Below are 19,678 nucleotides of genomic sequence, written 5' to 3'. Positions count from 1 at the left end.
GGGGACAGGCAGTGGGAGGGACAGGCAGTGAGGGGGACAGGCAGTGGGAGGGACAGGCAGTGGGAGGGACAGGCAGTAGAGGAGACAGGCAGTGGGAGGGACTGACAGTGGGGGGCACAGGTGGTGGGGGGAACAGGCAGTGGGAGGCACAGGCATTGGGAGGGCCAGGCAGTGGGGGGGGACAGGCAGTGGGAGGGACAGGCAGTGAGGGGGACAGGCAGTGGAGGGGACAGGCAGTGGGAGGACAGGCAGTGGAGGGGACAGGCAGTGGGAGGACAGGCAGTGGGGGGACAGGCAGTGGGTGCCACGTGGTAGGTGGGGGCATCCACTGTGCGTGGCCAGCCACACTCACCATGGCACTCAGTACGGGTGGGGCTGGGCTGGAAGCCTTCATCACAGTCGCACCGGAAGCTGCCCTCGGTGTTGACGCAGCGGCCATTGACACAGAGGTCAGGCTGAGCGCGGCATTCATCGTCATCTGAGATGGGAGGGATGAGGCAGACCGGGGTGTGGGGTAGGCCACAGGCAACCTGCCTCTTCCACAGCCCCAAAAGGCCCCTTTGGGTCTGCCCAGGCCCTCTTGTTTATTTTTATTTTTATTTAATTTTATTAATTTACTTTTATTTTTATTATTTTCTATTTTGAGACAGAGTCTCACTCCGTCACCCAGGCTGGAATGCAATGGCACGATCTCGGGTCACTGCAATCTTTGCCTCCTGGGTTCAAGCAATTCTCCTGCCTCAGTTTCCCAAGTAGCTTGGATTAAAGATGCCCACCGCCTTGCTCAGCTAATTTTTTTTAATTTTTTTTTTTTTAATTTTTAGTAGAGATGGGGTTTTGCCATGTTGGCCAGCCTGGTCTTAAACTCCTGACCTCAGGTGATCCACCTGCTTCGGTTTCCCAAAGTGCTAGGATTACAGGCATGAGCCACCGTGCCAGGCCTTATTTTTACTTTTATTGTTTTTGGAGATGGGGTCTCGCTCTGTTGCCCAGGCTGGAGTGCAGTGGCACTGTCCTAACTCATTGCAACCTCAAATTCCTGGGCTCAAGCGATCCTCTCGCCTCGGCCTCCCAAAGTGCTGGGATGACAGTTAAGAGCCATTGTGCCTGGTCCGACCCTCTTGCTTCCACAAGGGGTTCCCTGCACCCCTGAAGCTCCAGTACCCCCATACCTGTGCAGCCCTCCCCGGAGCCAGGCAGGGGCCGCATGCCTGGGAGACAGACGCACACGAAGGTACCGATGAGGTTCTTGCACTCCATGCCCCGGGCGTGGCAGTCCTGCTGACCATCTGCACACTCGTCCACATCTTCGGATGACCAGGGACAGATGGTCAGCCAAGGCCAGGCACCCCATGGCTGTGGGGACCTGGATTCCACCCTACGTTAGCCTTGGTGGGACCTGAGTAAATTCCCTGCAGGCCCTGTCAGGTGTCCATCCCTCCTAGGAAGAGAACCCCCAGCTCCTGCCCAGCCCCAGCTTCCAAGAAGCTAAGGGAATCGGGAATTGTCTCCCAAAGCTTGCATCCCCTGCCCACGTCAGGATCTGTGAGTCTCCTCATGGCCCCTGGAACACTGACCTTGAAACAGCCCCAGAGATATTGAGTCCCAGACCAGGGTCTCCCACCCTTGACACTATGAAATTTGGGATAGGAAAGTTCTGTGTGGTGGGTGGCTGTTCTGTGTGCATTGCAGGATTCTTTTTTTTTTTTCTTTTGAGACGGAGTTTTGCTCCTGTCGCCCAGGCTGGAGTGCAGTGGCATGATCTCGGCTCACTGGAACCTCCGACTCCCAGGTTCAAGCGATTCTCCTGTCTTTCAGCCTCCCAAGTAGCTGGGATTACAGGCACGCGCCACCACACCCAGCTGATTTTGTATTTTCAGTAGAGACAGGGTTTCACCATGTTGGTCAGGCCTACCTCGACACATGGCCCCATCCTCCCGCAGGGTGTAGCCGGCTGGGCAGGTGCACAGGTAGGAGCCCTCGGTATTGTGGCAGCGGAAGGCACAGAGCAGCGGGTTCAGGGAGCATTCGTCGATGTCTGGGGAGGCCAGTGGAGGTGCCAGCTGTGGGGGGGCTGCGGGCAGGACCTCCACTCCCTCCCCCAGGCATCTCTGTCACACGGCCCAGGTCCTGGGCAAGCAGAGTCATACCCTCACAGGTCATCATGGGGCCAGGCTCAAAGCCGTCAGCACAGGCACATTCAAAGCCTCCAATGATGTTGGTGCATGTGCCTTGCCCACAGGGGTGGCCGACAGAGCACTCGTCTGTGTCTGGGTGGGAGTAAAGGGGTGGTCAATGCCTGCAGAGGGTCCCCCATCCTCAATAGCATCCCATCTGCCTGCCTGTTGACCACCACAGTTCGGATGGGGCCAGATCGAATGCACCTCTAGTCTGGCTATGGGGTAGGCAAGTGGTATGTGTTTAGTGAATGAATGAGTGAATGTGTGAGCAAGTGGGCAGGTAAGGCAATGCATGAGTGAGCAAGGGAGTGAGTGAATGAGCAATAAGTGAATGAATGAACCAGTGAATGAAGGAGTGATTAAACCAGTAACTGAAACTGAGGCAAGAGGGTCTCTTGAGTCCGGGAGTTCGAAAAGAGCCTGGGTAACATAGCAAAACTTCATCTCTGTAAAACATATAAATGAATAAGTGAATGAATGGTTAAATGAATAAGGGAATGAGTGAGTAAAGGGGTCAATGAGTGGGTGAATTAGTGAGTGAGTGAATGGAGAAATCAGCAAGGGAATCAATGAATGAACAAGGGGGCAAATGAGGAAACGAATGAGTGAATAGGTGAGTGAAAGCGTGAATGAATGAGCAAAGGAACGAGTGAGTAAGTGAATAAATGAGTGATTGGATGGGTGAATGAGCAAGAAGACAAATGAAGGAATGAATAAATGGGTGAACAAATAAGTAAATGAATGAATGAGCCAGTGACTAAATGAGGTGTGAATGAATGAGAGAGTGATTGAATGAACAAGTGATGAATGAACAAATGAAGGAATGAGTGAGCAAAGGAGTGAATGAGTGAGTGAATAAGTGAGGGAGCAAATGAGTGAATGAGTGAATAAGTGAGTAAATGCATAAATGAATGAGCAAGTGAATGAATGAGTGAGTTGTGAATGCATGAGTGAGGTGTGAATGAATGAGGGAGTTAGTGAATTAACAGGTGAATGAACAAGTGAAGGAATGAGTGAGGTGTGAATGAATGAATGAGGTGTGAATGAATGAGGGAGTTAGTGAATTAATAAGTGAATGAATGAACAAGTGAAGGAATGAGTGAGCAAAGGAGTGAATGAGTGAGTGAATTGGTACGTGAATGAGGGAGTAGAGTGAATAAATGAGTGAATGAATGAGAAAATGAAGAAGTGAATGAGAAAATGGAGAAGTGAATGAGTGAGCAAGTGAATGAATAAATGAGTCAGTGAATGAATGAGTCAGTAAATGAATAAGTGGGTGAGTAAATGAATAAGTGAGTGAGTGAATGAATGAGCAAGAAAATGAGTGAGTACGTGAATGAATGAGTGAGTGAAGTACAGAGGGAGGAAAAGCGAATGGGGGAGAGACGCAGTGGGTAAGGACAGGATCTCATCCACTGCCTGGGAGTGTCTTCCCTGCCCTGCTCTGTTCCTTCCTGTCTTGGGAGGGCCCTGGGACAGGGCTGGAGCAGGGCTGGCCACTCACCCACACAGTTGATGCCGGTGAAGTCCAGGCTGTAGCCAAGGGGACACTCACAGCGGAAAGATCCATCGGTGTTGACACAGACGCCGTTAGTGCAGACGCCAGGGTTCTCTGCACACTCGTTCACGTCTGCGGATGGCAGGTGTTGCAGACATGGCTCCTGTCACCATGCAATCCCCAGAGCCCCGGCCCCAAGGGGATGAGAGCCCAAGCCCCAGGCTGGCAGGGTCCAGGGCCACTCGGGCTCTCAGCGGGAGCCTGAGACTCAGAGACCCAGGCAGTGCGGAGATGGATCTGGGTGGCCCAGAAGGCGCTCTTAGCAGGTGGGTGAGAGGCTCACCTTCTCGGGAGTCATCCGGGCCTGGGACTGCCCCGTGGCCAAAGGGGCAGAGCTCCTGAAAGGCAGCTGGACGGAGAAGGGGAGGGGAGTCAGAGTCAGGGCCCAGGTGCAGCCCCCAGGTGTGTGCAGGGAAGGATGAGGGAAGAATGAGAGAGGAAAGTGAGGGCGCATCATGATAGGGGAGCCTGGACAGGGGTGGGCACTCACCGCTGCCTTCCTGGGGACACAGCTCACAGGGGTCTCCCCAACCCTCCCCAGGCCTCTTACTGCAGCAGCAGCGGGTCTTGGTGGTGTTGAAAGCTTTGGGCACCGAGCACTTCCCAGCCTCAAAACGGGTGAAGCAGAAACTCTTCCGTGTGTCTGTGGGGTGGGGGCTCCATTACCCGGATTGACGGCCACTGGCAGCGCCCACTTGCCCCTCTGACCTCCCGCACCCCAGTCCTGGTGAATAGGTTGTGCTGATCCTGCCAGTGGCCAATCAGAACATGCCATGCCCCTGGTCATGGTGATTGGTTTGAGGATGGACATGTGACCTACTCTGGGCCAATGAGGATCTGCCCTGGGTTTTTCATTGTTGTTGTTGTTGGTTGTTTTTTGTTTTTTGTTTTTTTCAGATGGAGTCTTGCTCTGTCGTCCAGGCTGGAGTGCAGTTGTATGATCTCAGCTCACTGCAACCTCTACCTCCCAGGTTCAATTGATTCTCCTGCCCCAGCCTCCCAAGTAGCTGGGATTACAGGCATGTGCCACCACACCCAGCTAATTTTTGTATTTCTAGTAGAGACGGTGTTTCACCACATTGGCCAGGCTGGTCTCAAACTCCTGACCTCAGGTGATCAGCCTACCTCAGCCTCCCAAAGTACTGGTATTACAGGCAAGAGCCACTGCCCCCAACCTGCACTGGAGTTTTGAGGGGACAGCTGGAATTGCACCCCACTTCATTGCTTTGGGGTGTTCTCATGCCAGGAAGAAAGATCAAACTCGGTGGTTACTCTTGGATCAAAAACCCCTTCCTGGAGAGGCAAAATGACTGATTCCAGAAAGCCTGAGAATCCTGGAATTCAGACTCCAAACCCCAAATCCTCGGTTCTAGACGCCTATCAAGTCCTCACCAGCAGGCTGGGGTCCCAGCCTCCCAGAACAGCAATTATTCGTTGAGGTGAACTGCAGCCTCTGCGCTCACTCTTATTGCCCCTGACCTGTGAGAGAACAGGCTGGCTCAAGCTGGGTGAGGTTAGCCCACAGTAGATGAGGCTAGCCCAGCTGAAATGGAGCCAGCCCAGAGTAGTCTAGGCTAGCTCAAACTGGACAAAACCAGCCCATTGACAGCCTACAGTCATGTGACCAATACAAAGAAAACCTAAATGAAGCACACACAGGCTAGCTCAAAATGGACCAGGTTAGCCCTCTGTAGACATGACCTCTATAGCCAAGAGGTTGCTGGCACTGGGATAACCCTGCTAATGCAGAGAGACACCTCTGCCTGGTCAAAGCTCCCGTAGGGTCATACAAGAAACCACAGCCCTCTTTTCTGACCCTTCCCCGCCCCACTTCCCACCCTCTTCCCTAAGCCCTGTGCAGACTCACCAAAGCAACGGTGCTCATTGTCAGAGAGGACAAAGCCAGGTGGGCAGAGGCACTGGAAGCTCCCAGGGCTGTTGCTACAGGTGCCAAAGAGGCAGAGGTTGGGCTCATCTGAGCACTCGTCGATATCTGGAAGGGCGGGGACAAGAGCTGGGTGGGGGGCAAGCAGGACCTCCACCAATGGGGAGAGGACTGAGCTGTGAGGAGGGGCAGATGGAGTGCAGGTCCAGCCAGGGGCTGCAGCGGGGCTGGGGTCCTGAGAGCTCAGTATGAGCTGTAGCATGAGGTGAGCATTGTGTGTGCATGTAGGTCCTTCCGGGAAGGTGTCTCCAGAGTAAAGGTCATGGTCAGGAAGAGTTCATGATTAGAGACTGAAACTGCACATAGTACAACCTCTATGGAAAACAGCGTGGAGATTCCTTAAAGAACTAAAAGTAGAACTACCATTCAATCCAGCAATCCTACTACTGGGTATCTACCCAAAGGAAATAAGTCATTATATGAAAAGGACACATTCACATGCATGTTTATAGCAACACAATTCATAATCGCGGAAATATGGAACCATCATGTTTATAAATGCCCATCAACCAATGAGTAGATAAAGAAAATGTGGTATGTAATACACCATGGAATACTACTCAGCCACAAAATGGAACAAAATAGGCGCAGTGGCTCACACCTGTAATCCCAGCACTTTGGGAGGCCAAGGTCGGTGGATCACTTGAATTCAGGAGCTGGAGACCAGCCTGGCCAACATGGTGAAACCCCTGTCTCTACTGAAAATGCCAAATTTAGCTGGGCGTTGTGGTGGTGTGCACCTGTAATCCCAGCTACCAGGAGGGTGAGGCAGAAGAATCGCTTGAACCTGGGAGGTGGATATTGCAGTGAGCAGAGATCGTGCCACTGCATTCCAGCCTGGGTGACAGAGCGAGACTCCATCAAAAAAAAAGACAAAATAATGTTCTTTGCAGCAACTTGGATGGGGCTAGAGGCCGTTATTCTAAGTGAAGTAACTCAGGAATGGAAAATCAAATATCGTATGTTCTCACTTATAAGTGGGAGCTACTCTATGAGGATGCAAAGGCATAATAATGACATAAAGGACTTTGGGGACTCCCGGGGAAAGATGGGAGGGGGGTGAGGGATAAAAGACTACATACTGGGTACATTGTATACTACTCAGATGACAGGTGCACCAAAATCTCAGAAATCACCACTGAAGAACTTATCCATGTAAGCAAAACCCATCTGTTCCCCTGTAACTGTTGAGATTAAAATAAGAAAAAATCGAAAAGAAATTTAAAACCTTAAAAAAAAATAAAATTGCACAAAGCTAACTGAGACTGGATATATTTACCCTACACTGGATGGGGTTAGCTCATGTTGTATTAAGCTAGCCCAAATAGAATAGATCAGAATAGGCCGGGCGTGGTGACTCATGCCTGTATTCCCAGCACTTTGGGAGACTAAGGTGGGAGGATCGTTTGAGGTCAGGAGTTTGAGACCAGCCTGGCCATCATGATGAAACCCCATTTCTACTAAAAATACAAAAATTAGCCAGGTGTGGTGATGAGCGCCTGTAATCCCAGCTACTTGAGAGGCTGAGGCAGGAGAATCTCTTGAACCCGGGAGGTGGAGGTTGCAGTGAGCTGAGAGTGAGACTCTGTCTCAAAAAAAAAAAAAAGAGTAGATCAGAAGAGACCAGGCCAGACTGGTTCAGATTATACAAGGCTAGCCTAGATGGAAGCCCAGATCAGAGGAGTTCAGGCCACACTGGTTCAGGTTAGCCCAGGGTAGCCCATCTGCTCAGGCCAGACTGGTCCAGGTTAGACTACAGTGAACAAGGTAGCTCATCTGCTCAGCCCAGGTTGGTCCAGGTTAGCCCACACTCTCTGAGGCTAGCCCAAGTGGATAAATGAACCAAACGAGATAAGGTCAGACTGGTTAGTCCAGACTGCATGAAATCATCTCTATAGGTGATTACAACAGTGAAGCTTCGGCCAGACTGGTCCTTGATCACCAGTTAGCAAGTGAGGAGCTCTACATTTGGGTGCACGGAGAAACGGTGAGACCCCCACACCCATGTCAATTTATCGGATTCATGAGGAAGCCTGTGGGCACCAGAGACAAAATTCTGAGTGCAAAGTCCAGAAACAATCAGAATGACAATAATAGTTTATGAAGCTATGTTTGACTCTGCGTTGAGTACATCTCCACCTTCGTCACAACCCTAGCTGATATTCCCATTTTATGGATGGAGAAATAGAGGCACTCCCTGGTCCCAAAAATGGGAGTTGGAGCTGGACACTCACCAATGCAGTGGTCACTCTGCACCTGGAAGCCAGAGGGACAGATGCAACGGAAGGAGCCCTCGAGGTTCTGGCAGGTGCCTGGTAGGCAGGTTCCTGCGAGGCTGAGGCACTCATTGGTGTCTGTGAAAAGAAGAAAGAAGGGTCCTTGTGCCAGCCAGGATGCAGGGGGCTCACCTGGGACTGGGACCAACACCTGCAATTACTGTGTGATCACCGAGGGCCCCAGGACAAGCCCTCACAGTGGCAATTCTGGCTCCAGGGCAAGGGCTGAGACTCAGGACCACAGGGACAGCTTGGGAAGGATTATCTGACTCTCGTGGGGTTATGGGGGGGCCAGATGGTGTCCAGTGGGAAGAGGTAGCAAGATTCCTAATCTGGCACCACCAGCAGATTCCTTCCATGGTATCCACTTAGCGCTTCTACTATTCTTTGCTTCTGGAAACTTACATTTTCAAGACAGCCTCACCCTACACCTCAAATCCCATACATAAAAACATAGGTTTGATGTACTGGTTTTATAATTATTTACTTTATTTATTTATTTTGAGATAGGATCTTTCCCTGTTGCCCAGGCTAGAGTGCAGTGGTGTGACCATAGCTCACTGCAGCCTCAAACTCCTGGGCTCAAGTGATTCCCCTGCCCCAGCCTCCCGAGTAGCTAGGACTAGAGGCAATAGCCACCACTCCTGGCCAATTTTAATTTCTTTGTAGAGATGAGGGCTCACTATGTTGCCCAGGCTAGTCTCAAACTCCTGGCCTCAAGCAATCCTTCCACCTCAGCCTCCCAAAGTGCTGGGTATTATTTTTTTAAAGCTTAAAATAAATGCTTGGGTAGTACATGGATCTGTGCTCACCCAGAAGTACCAAACTGTGGTGTACATGGAGCAGGGGCTGGTTGAGATGCCTCCAAGCACCATAGGCAGACTCACCCACACAATTCTTCCCATCAGTTGTGAGCTCAAAGCCATCCTGGCAGAGGCAGTGGAAGGAACCAGCTGTGTTAAGGCAATGGCCAAATCGGCACACCTGCCCCACCAGGGTAATACACTCATCAAAATCTGTAGAGGGGAGATAGGCAGGCCAGGTCACCCACAAAACTTGAAGAGATCAAGCCTTCCTTGTACTTCTGTCTGCAACTAAGTTGATAGCATTGGCTTCAACTTGAGCACTCATGTATAGACTGTGTGTATTAACCTTCCACCTATCTTACAAGGTAGTTGCTGATATTTTCTAATATAATCATGTAATGCTATGAATTTGCCTCTAAGTGCTCCCTTAGCTGCATCCTATGTATTTTCATATGTTATGCTTTCATTTTCATTTTCTTTTACTTCAAAATATTTTCTAATTTTCCTTATGATTTATTTGACTTATGGATTATTTAGGAGTATGTTATTTAATTTCTAAATATTTGGGGACTTTCTGGGCATCTTTCTGTGGTCAATTTCTAGATTCACTTCCTTAGATTCTGAGAACCTACTTTGTGGCCAGCCTGCCAACTGAGCCGACTCACCCACACAATCCCCATTGCTTGTCACCACAAAGCCAGGGAAGCAGAGGCAGTTGTAGGAGCCGATGATGTTTTTGCAGGTCCCATTTCCACAAGGCTGCTGGTCACACTCATCAATGTCTGCAGAAGCAAAGCCTGAGAGCCCAGCCCAGCTCACCCAGGGCATTGGGGGACTTAGGGAGTGAGAGGCCAGCTGGACCGCTAGGTCCTCCCCTGCACCTAGCCCTGCCTAGATGACTGGACAGTGAAGTGACCCCTGGGGGTGATGGCTGGGAAGTACTCCTGGTGTGATCTGTGACCCCTATTTTACAAATGGGAAAATTGAGGCACAAGGAGGCAGATCAGCCATTTACCCAAGATCTTAATGTCATGACCCAAACTTGGATCTGTCTGTGAACTAGGATGGACAGAAACACCACGTCCATCACAGGGGAGGTGTAGACCCCCGGCAGCCTGACTTGAAAGGAGGGGGAAGATGAAGGTCTCACCCATGCACAGGGTGTGGTCTGCAGAGGCCTGGAATCCACGGTGACACAGACACATGTAGCTGCCTTCTGTGTCCACGCAGTCGCCATGGCTACAGACATTCGGGATCTCCCGACACTCATTCCGTCCTGGGGGTGCAGACAGCATGGTGTCCCCAGGGCCCCTACCACACAGTGTTTGCCTGAGCTCTCCCTACTGCAATGGAGAAGCCAGAGCCTGCCTTGAAGTTCCCCACTCAAACTTCCACCCGGGGCATCAGGCTCTCAGCATTGACCTGAGCTGTTACTTCCATCACATCCTATTAACAGATACTCTCAATACATCCCCGATCCCTCTAATAGTATAGATAAGGAGAAAGACCTGGACAGAGCCATACCCCATCTAAGTCCCCATGGGCAACAGAGCCCAGCTCCCTCACCTCCTCCCAGAGACCCTGCTCACCCACACAAGCCCCGCCTGGCGACAGTTTGTACCCTCGGGTGCACTTGCAGCGGTAGCTGCCGGGGATGTTGATGCAGTCGGCATTCTGCTGGCAGGGACTCTCCCTGCTGCCACACTCATCGACATCTGGGCAAATACAGCAAATGAGGTGGGGGTGACAGAGAAGCCCATCCTGACAGAATCAAACCTGAAACCCAGTCCAGTGCTTCGGAACAGGTGGTCTCTCTGGAAGCAGCCAGAGCTGGAGTGAGGGTGGTTATATAAGATGGAGGCCCTTGGAAAGGTGTTAGCCCATTATACAGATGCGGAAATGGAAGCTTACAGAGTTTTAGTTACTTTTCCAGATTGCACAGTAGCAGACATGCATCCCACCCAGACCCCAGGGCTGGGAACAGGGAAAGGTGGCACCTTCACAAGCCAGCAGGATGCTGTTGTAGTTGAAGCCTGTGGGGCACTCGCAGCGGAAGCTCCCCATCTGGTTGATGCAGACACCACTGGCACAGATGGCGGGGATCTCCCCACACTCATCAATGTCTGCAGAGGGCATCTGCCATTAGGGGCAGCCCAGCCCCCTGGGACTTCCAGTGACCCTAAGCGAAGGGACCCACTAGCCCTGCAGTCTGGTTGAGGATGTTGTGGCCACAAACTAGCACACACTCAAAAAAATTTTGCTGTGGCCAAAATACATCCACTCACACCAGAAAGAGATCGGAATGTGGGAGGAAAGAGAAGAGCAGAGAGCGAGTGTGTGTTTTTCTCAACTAAAAATGCACATTTCCTGTGACCCAGCAACCTTACTGGAAAGAAACGGCCTTAAGCATAAGCAGGATAGCGGTATGAGATGCTATTTAGCAAGAAACTGGAAACATCAATTGATGAATGCAGAGCAAAATACAGGATGTCTGTACCATGGAATATTCTTCAGCCTTATTAAGGAATAAAGCCCTGTAACATGTGACAATGTGGTTGAAACCTAAAATAATTATTCTAAGAGAAGCCAGACACACAAGAACAATATTGCATGACTCCATTTAAAGGAAATGTCCAGAAATAGCAAATCAATAGAGACAGAAAGTCGATTTGTGGTTGCCAGGGGCAGAAGGGAGGGGGTAAAGGGAGTGACTGCTAATAGGCATAGGGTTTACTTTTGTGTGATGAAAATGTTTTAAACTTAGATTGAGGTGATGGTTGTGTAACACTGTGAATGTACTCAAAACCACTGAATAGGACACTTTAAAAGGGTGAAGTGTGTGGTATGCGAATTATATCTCAATAAAGCTGTTATATATAAACAATGTAAATGTCTATCAGTAGGGGACTGGAAACAACCGAAGTGTCCATCAAAAGGGAACTTGAAAGAACCTAAGTGTCCATCAAAAGGGAACTTGAAAGAACCTAAGTGTCCATCAATGGGGGACTGAAAACAATCTAAGTGTCCATCAGTAGGGGACTGAAAACAATCTAAGTGTACATCAGTAGGGGACTGGAAACAAACTAAATGTCCATTAATGGGGGACAGGAAACAACCTAAGTGTCCATCAGTGGGGGACTGGGAACAACCTAAGTGCCCACCAATAGGGGACTGGAAATAACCTAAATATCCATCAGAGGGGGACTGGAAACAAACTAAACGTCCATCAACGGGGGACTGTGATGAAAATGTTATTTTTGTGTGATGAAAATGAGTTATAAACTTAGATTGAGGTGATGGGTGCATAACTCTGTGAATGTATTCAAAACCACTAAATAGGACACTTTAAATGGGTGAAGTGTGTGGTATGTGAATTATATCTCAATACAATTGTTACAAACAATATAAGTGTCCATCCGTAGGGCACTGGAAACAATCCACCTGTCTATCAATAGGTGACTGGAAACAACCCAAGTGTCCATCAAAAGGGGATCTGAAACAACCTAAGCGTCCATCAGTGGGGGACTGGAAACAACCTAAGTTCCCGTCAGTAGGGAACCTGGGATGTATCTGCACCATGAAACACTTCTAGGCAGGGCAAAGAGAGAGGCTGCATGGCAGATAATAACCTGGCCAGTTCCTCAAGACACAATTTGGATGAAAAAAGTAAGTTGTAACCAACATGTCAAGCATTACATAATTTATGTAAAATGCCCCAGAAACCAACGTCATATATTTTCAGTGGGAGACCTATTATGTAATGAAGGAAGAAAAAACTAGAAAGAAATATTCCAGCCATAAAGCATAAGAATGTCCAGAGAGGGAGAAAAGAGACAGAGTTGAGGTGATGACTGGAGGAGAAGTAAGTTTTATTTGCCATGGTTTGATTTTTTAAAAAAATAAGAATATATTCAGAGGATTAAAACAAATGAAAATGGGCTTATCAGCTAAACACTGCAGGGTTGAAATTTGGCATGCAGCTGTTAAATTATGCAATACCTTGTTAAACTTAAAAAGGGAGCATTCTGGCCAGGCACAGTGGCTCACACCTGTAATCCCAGCACTTTGGGAGGCTGAAGTGGGTGGATCACCTGAGGTCAGGAGTTCGAGACCAGCCTGACCAACATGGTGAAACCCTGCCTCTATTAAAATACAAAAATTAGCCGGGCATGGTAGCAGTTGCCTGTAATCTCAGCTACTCAGCAGGCTGAGGCAGGAGAATTGCCTGAACCCAGGAGGTGAAGGTTGCAGTGAGTTGAGATCATGCCATTGCACACCAGCCTGGGCAACAAGAGCAAAACTGCATCTCAAAAAAAAAAAAAAAAAAAGGGGGGGGGGGGGGAGCAACTTGACACAAACTGCAACACAGATGCACCTTGAGGACATCATGCTCAGTGAAATAAGCCTGACACAAAAGGACAGATCCTATGTGGTTCCACTCACAGGAAGTCCCTAGAACTGTCAGATTCACAGAGTCAGAAAGTAGAATGGTGGGTTCCAGGGACTGAGGGGGATGGGGAGTGAGAGTTTCATGGGGACAGAGTTTCAGTGGGAAGAAATGAGAAAGTTCTAGAGATGACGATGGTGATAGTTGCAAAACAATGCAAGCGTACTTAATGCCACTGAACTGCACACTTAAAAATGGTTCAAATGGTATTCTTCCGGAGACAAAAAAAAAAAAGTCTCACTCTATCCCTCAGGCTGGAGTGCAGCAAGATCTCGGCTTACTGCAACCTTTGCCTCCCGGGTTCAAGTGAGTCTCATGCCTCAGCCTCCTGAGTAGCTGGGATTACAGGCACGCACCACCACGCCCAACTAATTTCTGTATTTTTAGTAGAGACAGAGTTTCACCATGTTGGCCAGGCTGGTCTCGAACTCCTGATCCACCCACCTCGGCCTCCCAAAGTGCTGGGATTACAGGCATGAGCCACCGCGCATGGCTCGAAAGGTAAATTTTATGTTGCATATATTTAACCATCATTTTAAAAAATGGATAATGGTTTAATAAAAATTTTAAAGTATCATTCTTTAAAAAAAAAAAAGTGTTTTTGAGGGCGGGATTCCTGGGGAGTGGGAGGTGTGCGGGAGGAGGAAGAGGGGAGGATGGAGGAATGGATGTAAGGAAAAGAGCTGTAGGGGAGGGGAGGGGTGGGAAGAAGCAGACCCAGGTGGATGGGTACCCAGGGATGGAGCAGGAACTGCTCACTCACCAAGGGGCTTCCGCGTGTGGATGTCAATGAGGAATCCCGGGGCCTGGTTTCCGCATAGAATCTGGTAGTCAGCTGCGCAAAGGGGAACAAAGTAGAGTCTGGGGCTGCAGGCCTGACCCAACCTGCTCCCCATCTGGAGGGGACACCTCAACCCTGGAGCCCAGCCCTCAACTGGCCACCTTGAACTTTTTTTGCTCTCCCCACCCTTTCCCTCCTTCCACTTATTTAATTTAATTTAATTTAATTTTTTTGAGACAAAGTCTCACTCTGTCACCCAGGCTGGAGTGCACTGGTGCAATCACGGCTCACTGCAGCCTCAACCTCCCAGGCTCAGGTGACCCTCCCACTTTAGCTCCCAAGTAGCTGGGATTACAGGCATGAGCCGCGATGTCTGGTTTTTAAAGCCACCTAGTTTGCAGTAATGTTTTGTAGCAGCTCTGGGGAATGAATATGGCTACAAACCCCTAGAAGCCCCCTTCCCATCACTGCCCCATTCCTGCAGCTCTTCCTGGTGCCTGGGCTGGCTGCTAGATCATTCTAACAGGACTCATTCCTGCTGTCAATACACTGTTCAGTCATGCCTCCAGGCCTTGGCTCCTGTTGTGCCCCTGCCTAGAACACCTTCCCTCATCCTGACCGATGTTCCAATCAGGGTCCCAATCTTTGCTCTGAGCTTCTCCAGGTCTGCCCCTTCCCCAGCCCAGGAGGTCTGTGGTCTCTCTAACCAGCTGTGCTTTCCTCCCTAGCCTGGGACATTTACCGACCCCCCCCAACCCTATCCCACCCCCAGCTACTCCTGTGAATCATCAAGGGCCTTCCCCACCCATGAAAACTCCATTGATCCATCCTGAATTCTCGAAATCTGCAAAATGGAAGAAAAGCTGCCTTGCTCACTTTAAAGTATTGCCTTCCATACATGGTGGCTGCGTCCCTACCTAAATCTCAACCTGAACTGTAACTCCCATATCCCCACATGTCATGGGAGGGACCCGGTGGGAGGTAATTGAGTCATGGGGGCGGGTCTTTCCCGTGCTATTCTCGTGATAGTGAATGAGTCTCGTGAGATCTGATAGTTTTATAAAGGGCAGTTCCCCTGCACACGCTCTCTTGCCTAAGACGTGCTTTTGCTCCTCCACCTTCTGCCATGATTGTGAGGCCTTCCCAGCCATGTGGAACTGTGAGTCCTTTAAACCTCCTTTTTTTTTTTTTTTTTTCTGTTCTGAGATGGAGTCTTGCTCTGTCACCCAGGCTGAAGTGCAGTGGTGTGATAGCGGCTCACTGCAACCCCCACCTCCCAGGTTCAAGCAATTCTCTTGCCTCAGCCTCCCGAGTAGCGGGGATTATGGGCCTGCATCACCACGCCCAGATACTTTTTTTTTTGTATTTTTAGTAGAGACAGGGTTTCACCATGTTGGCCAGGCTGGTCTCGAATGCCTGACCTTGAGAGATCCACCCGCCTTGGGCTCCCAAACTGTTGGGATTACAGGCGTGAGCCACCACGCCCAGCCAAACCTCTTTTGCTTTACAAATTACCCAGTATCCAGGATTTCTTCACAGCAGTATGAGAATGAACTAATAGAGGGACAGAACTTCAACTCTCTGACTCTCATCAGAACAAGGAGGATTAATCTAAGAGCCCTGAGGGCACTGTGTTTTCTTAACCATTATGCTACGAGGGGCCAGGCTGGGAAGAAGGTTGAGGAGGGTTACTCACGGCTGGTGGGAGTGGGGCAGGCCTCACAGGGTCTATTCCAGGCCTGGCCAATGTTGTAGGAGCAGCAACACATTTTTCGGGTCACATTGAAGGCCAGCTCATTTTGACATGTGCCGTTATAGTGCCGGAAGCAGACACTCTTCCTCATATCTGTAGTTGGCATAAAGGAGAAGAATTTGGGTAAGGGTCACCTAAATCAGTGGAAGAGGGAGCCAAAGAGATGGGAACTCGTTAACTCCTTCATTTGAAGATTACTGGCCTGGCCAGCCACAGTGGTTCATGCCTGTAATCCCAGAACTTTGGGAGGCTGAGGCGGGCAGATCACTTGAGGTCAGGAGTTCGAGACCAGCCTGGCCAACATGGCGAAACCCTGTCTCTGCTAAAAATACAAAAACTAGCTGGGTGTGGTGGCACATGCCTGTAATCCCAGTTACTTGGGAGGCTGAGGCAGGAGAATCACTTGAACCTCAGAGATAGAGGTTGTAATGAGCCGAGACTGTGCCACTGCACTCCAGCCAGGGCAACACAGTGAGACTCTATCTCAATAAAAAGGGGGGGGGGATTACTGGCTGGCTTGATTGGCTTGATGTCTCTCCCCCAACACACTTGGGGGATCCATTCATTTTTTTCAGCCTTTTTTGAGCAGTGCACAACCTGAGCAACTGTTCATGGCAGCTCTGGGCTCCTGAATCCTGTGGTTTTGTTTGTTGCCACATATCAGCACTTCATATATGCTTACCCTCCCTGTCCATAGGCTTGAAGTCTCCCAGCAGTTCCTCCCATGCCCAGGTGCTGCTTCTGTGACTGCCATTTCCCTAGGTCATCATGCTTCTTACCCATGCAGTTGTTGCCACCATTGACTTGGAGGTACTCTGCAGGGCAGACACAGGTGTAGTTTCCCAGGGTGTTGTAGCAGGTGCCAGGGCCACAGATGCCCGAGTGTGTGGAGCATTCGTCAATATCTGCAGGGAAAGGAGGAGTGGAGGGGAACAGTGGGCAGCATCCAGGAATTGTCTGAATAACTCCCCTCCAGAGACCCAGCAAGGCCACTTCACTAGGGACCTAAGTTTGGTTTCAAAATCAGCCTAAAATGCACACACATCTTAGTGATGAAGAAAACTGTAATGTGGGCTGGGCATGGTGGCTCATGTCTGTAATCTGAACACTTCGTGATGCTGAGATGGGAGGATCATTTCAGCTCAGAGTTCAAGACCAGTCTGGGCAACATAGCAAGACCCCATCTCTACTAAAAATTTTAAAAAATTAGCTGGGCATGGTGGTGCATGCCTGCAGTCCCAGCCACTTGGGAGCATCACTTGAGTCCAGGAAGTTAAGGTTGCAGTGAGCCATGATCACCCCTCTGCACTCCAGCCTGGGTGCAGAATGAGCTCTAAAAAACAAACAAACAAAAACCCACAAACAAACAAAAACAACATGATGTTAAGGGAAAAACAAAAAAAAAGTTTACAAGCTGGATGCAGTTACTCATGCTTATCATCCATGCTTTGGGAGGCCAAGGCAGGAGGATCATTTGAGGCCAAGAGTTTGAGACCAGCCTGGGCAACATAGTGAGGTTCCATTTCTACAAAACATGAAAATTTAGCTGGGCATGGTGGCACACACCTGTGGTCCCAGCTACTTGAGAGGCAGAGGTGGGAGGATCACCTGAGTCCAGGAGGTCAAGACTACAGTGAGCTGTGATTACAACACTGCACTCCAGCCTGGACAACAGAGTGAGACACTGGCTCAAAAAAAAAAAAAAAAAGAAATTCATAAAAATAAAGTTGATGATGATACTGCTTCTATTAGGAACAAAATGACCTGAGTTCACGAGTCAGTTTTATAATCACCAAGAATGGATCATCCATGTCTTCCTAATATGATATGATAGGAATCAAGAACCTTATGGATAAAGTATTCTTGGGGGAAAAAATTGATTCTCAATCTGATCATTACTCTAGTCCAGGAGCAGTAAGCTTTTTCTGTAAAGGGCCAGATCGTTTTGGTTTTGCAGACCAAACTACAGTGTGTCATGATTATTCAATCTGCCAATGTAGTAAGAAAGCAGGCACAAACAATATGCAAACACACTGTGGCACTGGTCGTGCTCCAAGGAAATTTTATTTATGGACCCCTGAAATTTGAATTTTATACAACTTTCTCCCTTCCTTCCTTCCTCCCTCCCTCCCTCCCTTCCTTCCTCTCTCTCTCTTTCCTTTTTTTTTTTTCAGACAGAGTCTCACTCTGTTGCCCAGGCTGGAGTGCAATGGCCTCATCTCGGCTCACCGCAACCTCCACCTCCAAGGTTCAAGTGATTCTCCTGCCTCAGCCTCCTGAGTAGCTGGGACTATAGGCGTGTGCCACCATGCGCAGCTAATTTTTGTATTTTTTGTAGACATGGTGTTTCACTATGTTGGCCAGGCTGGTCTCGAACTCCTGACCTTGTGATCTGCCCACCACGGCCTCCCAAAGTGCTGGGATTACAAGCGTGAGCCACAGTGCCCAGCCTTTTTTTTTTTTTTTTTTTTTTTTTGTTTTAAGACAGGGTCTTGTTCTGTCACCCAGGCTAGAGTGCAGTGGCACAATCACAGCTCACTACAGCCTCAACTTTCGAGGCTCACATGATCCTCCTGCTTCAGCTTCCCAAGTAGCTGGGATTACAGGCATGGGTCACCATACCTGGCTAACTTTTTAATTTTTTGTAGAGACAAGGTCTTGCCAAGTTGCCCAGGTTTGTCTTGAACTCCTGGCCTCAAGCAATCCTCCCACTTCAGCCTCCCAAAGCACTGGGATTACCAGTGTGAGCTGCCACGCACCCAGCCTTGAATTTCATATAATTTTCATGTGTCACAAAATGTTACTCTTCTTTTGTTTTTTTCAACCGCTGAAAAAAGTGTAATAAAGTATTCTTAGCTAGCAGGCAAAAATAGATGGTGGAATATTAGCATGCTAAGAGTGATGTCACCAAAAATAGCAGAGTAGGGAACTCCAGGGCTCCATTCCTCCACAAAAGCAACTATTGAGCTGGCGAAACAGACAAAAATCAACTTTTGCAGAACTCTGGAATCCAATCAAAAGCTTACAACACCCAGACAAAGAAACGGTGAAGAAAGAAGCTGCTGTACTTTGTAAGGGAGTGTCGTGGCATTTTTAAGGGCCTGCCTACCATCCCCAACACCACAGATCCACAGCGGCCATGAACATCTTAAAAGCAGCAAGAGGGAACTGACAGATCATGACAAAAGAGGAGGCAGGGGGCAGAAGCCTTTCTATGAGGCCTTCCCTCCTCGACCCTTGTGAGGCTTGGCAGGGCACGAAGGCAGGGAGAGAGCGGGAGAGCCTGACCCACCCCAAAGAGAGTCCATGCTCACCCTCACAGATGCGGGTGTGCTCACTGAGGTGGTAGCCAGGTGGGCACTCACACTGGAAACTGCCAAAGGTGTTGACGCAGTCACCCCCCTGACACAGCCCTGGCAGCTCTTGGCACTCGTCGATGTCTGTCAGGAAGTAAGGAAGCCACGTTTGGGAGCTAAACCCATGCAGAGGACTTAAGGGGCACCCGCGGTAAGCTCTGGGTTTTCCAGGGCCCTCTCGAGGATCCCCAAGAGCTGTCCATGACTGATAGACATTCGAAGGGTCTATCTTGACGGCTGGACACAGACTCTCTTGAGTTAATATTACCCTAAATTCAACTCCATTCCCTTCATCTGTTAGCCCATTCTCCCATCCACCACATAGTTTCCTCTAGATAGAGAACTAGATAGTTTTCTTCCTCTAGATGGAGAATAGATAGTCTTCTCCAACCTCGTCACTCCCTAACAAAAGGATGGATGGGAGGATGGATGAATGGATGGATGAGCGGATGGATGCATGGATATGAAAACAGTGAATGCGTAAATACGCAAGTGGGTCAATGAATGAGATGATGAGTGAGTGGATAGATAGGAAGGTGGATGGGTAGGAAGGTGGATGGGTAGGAAGGTGGATGG

The 19,678-nt window shown here is 49.4% G+C and overlaps 1 protein-coding gene across 2 annotated transcripts in view; it reads right to left on the bottom strand.

Moving 5' to 3' along the window:
- Nucleotides 1-19,678, bottom strand: part of FBN3 (fibrillin 3) — an 86,684-nt gene that overhangs the window by 22,005 nt on the left and 45,001 nt on the right. For both annotated transcript variants that reach the window (XM_026455607.1, XM_026455606.1), the window contains exons 38-55: nucleotides 19,061-19,186; nucleotides 16,526-16,651; nucleotides 15,690-15,839; nucleotides 13,976-14,047; nucleotides 10,763-10,888; nucleotides 10,355-10,480; nucleotides 9,916-10,041; nucleotides 9,431-9,547; nucleotides 8,847-8,975; nucleotides 7,918-8,037; nucleotides 5,606-5,731; nucleotides 4,229-4,381; nucleotides 4,022-4,087; nucleotides 3,685-3,810; nucleotides 2,151-2,270; nucleotides 1,916-2,038; nucleotides 1,173-1,307; nucleotides 353-478 (exon numbers count right to left, since the gene is read on the bottom strand). In XM_026455607.1, coding sequence (XP_026311392.1) covers nucleotides 353-478; nucleotides 1,173-1,307; nucleotides 1,916-2,038; nucleotides 2,151-2,270; nucleotides 3,685-3,810; nucleotides 4,022-4,087; nucleotides 4,229-4,381; nucleotides 5,606-5,731; nucleotides 7,918-8,037; nucleotides 8,847-8,975; nucleotides 9,431-9,547; nucleotides 9,916-10,041; nucleotides 10,355-10,480; nucleotides 10,763-10,888; nucleotides 13,976-14,047; nucleotides 15,690-15,839; nucleotides 16,526-16,651; nucleotides 19,061-19,186 — 2,193 coding nt within the window. The remainder of the gene's footprint in view (nucleotides 1-352; nucleotides 479-1,172; nucleotides 1,308-1,915; nucleotides 2,039-2,150; nucleotides 2,271-3,684; nucleotides 3,811-4,021; nucleotides 4,088-4,228; nucleotides 4,382-5,605; nucleotides 5,732-7,917; nucleotides 8,038-8,846; nucleotides 8,976-9,430; nucleotides 9,548-9,915; nucleotides 10,042-10,354; nucleotides 10,481-10,762; nucleotides 10,889-13,975; nucleotides 14,048-15,689; nucleotides 15,840-16,525; nucleotides 16,652-19,060; nucleotides 19,187-19,678) is intronic.

Source organism: Piliocolobus tephrosceles, chromosome 21 (assembly GCF_002776525.5).
Source record: "Piliocolobus tephrosceles isolate RC106 chromosome 21, ASM277652v3, whole genome shotgun sequence".
Classification (NCBI taxonomy): domain Eukaryota; kingdom Metazoa; phylum Chordata; class Mammalia; order Primates; family Cercopithecidae; genus Piliocolobus; species Piliocolobus tephrosceles.
The sequence above is the reverse complement of the archived record's forward strand: the minus strand, read 5'-3'. Positions and strand labels throughout refer to the sequence as shown.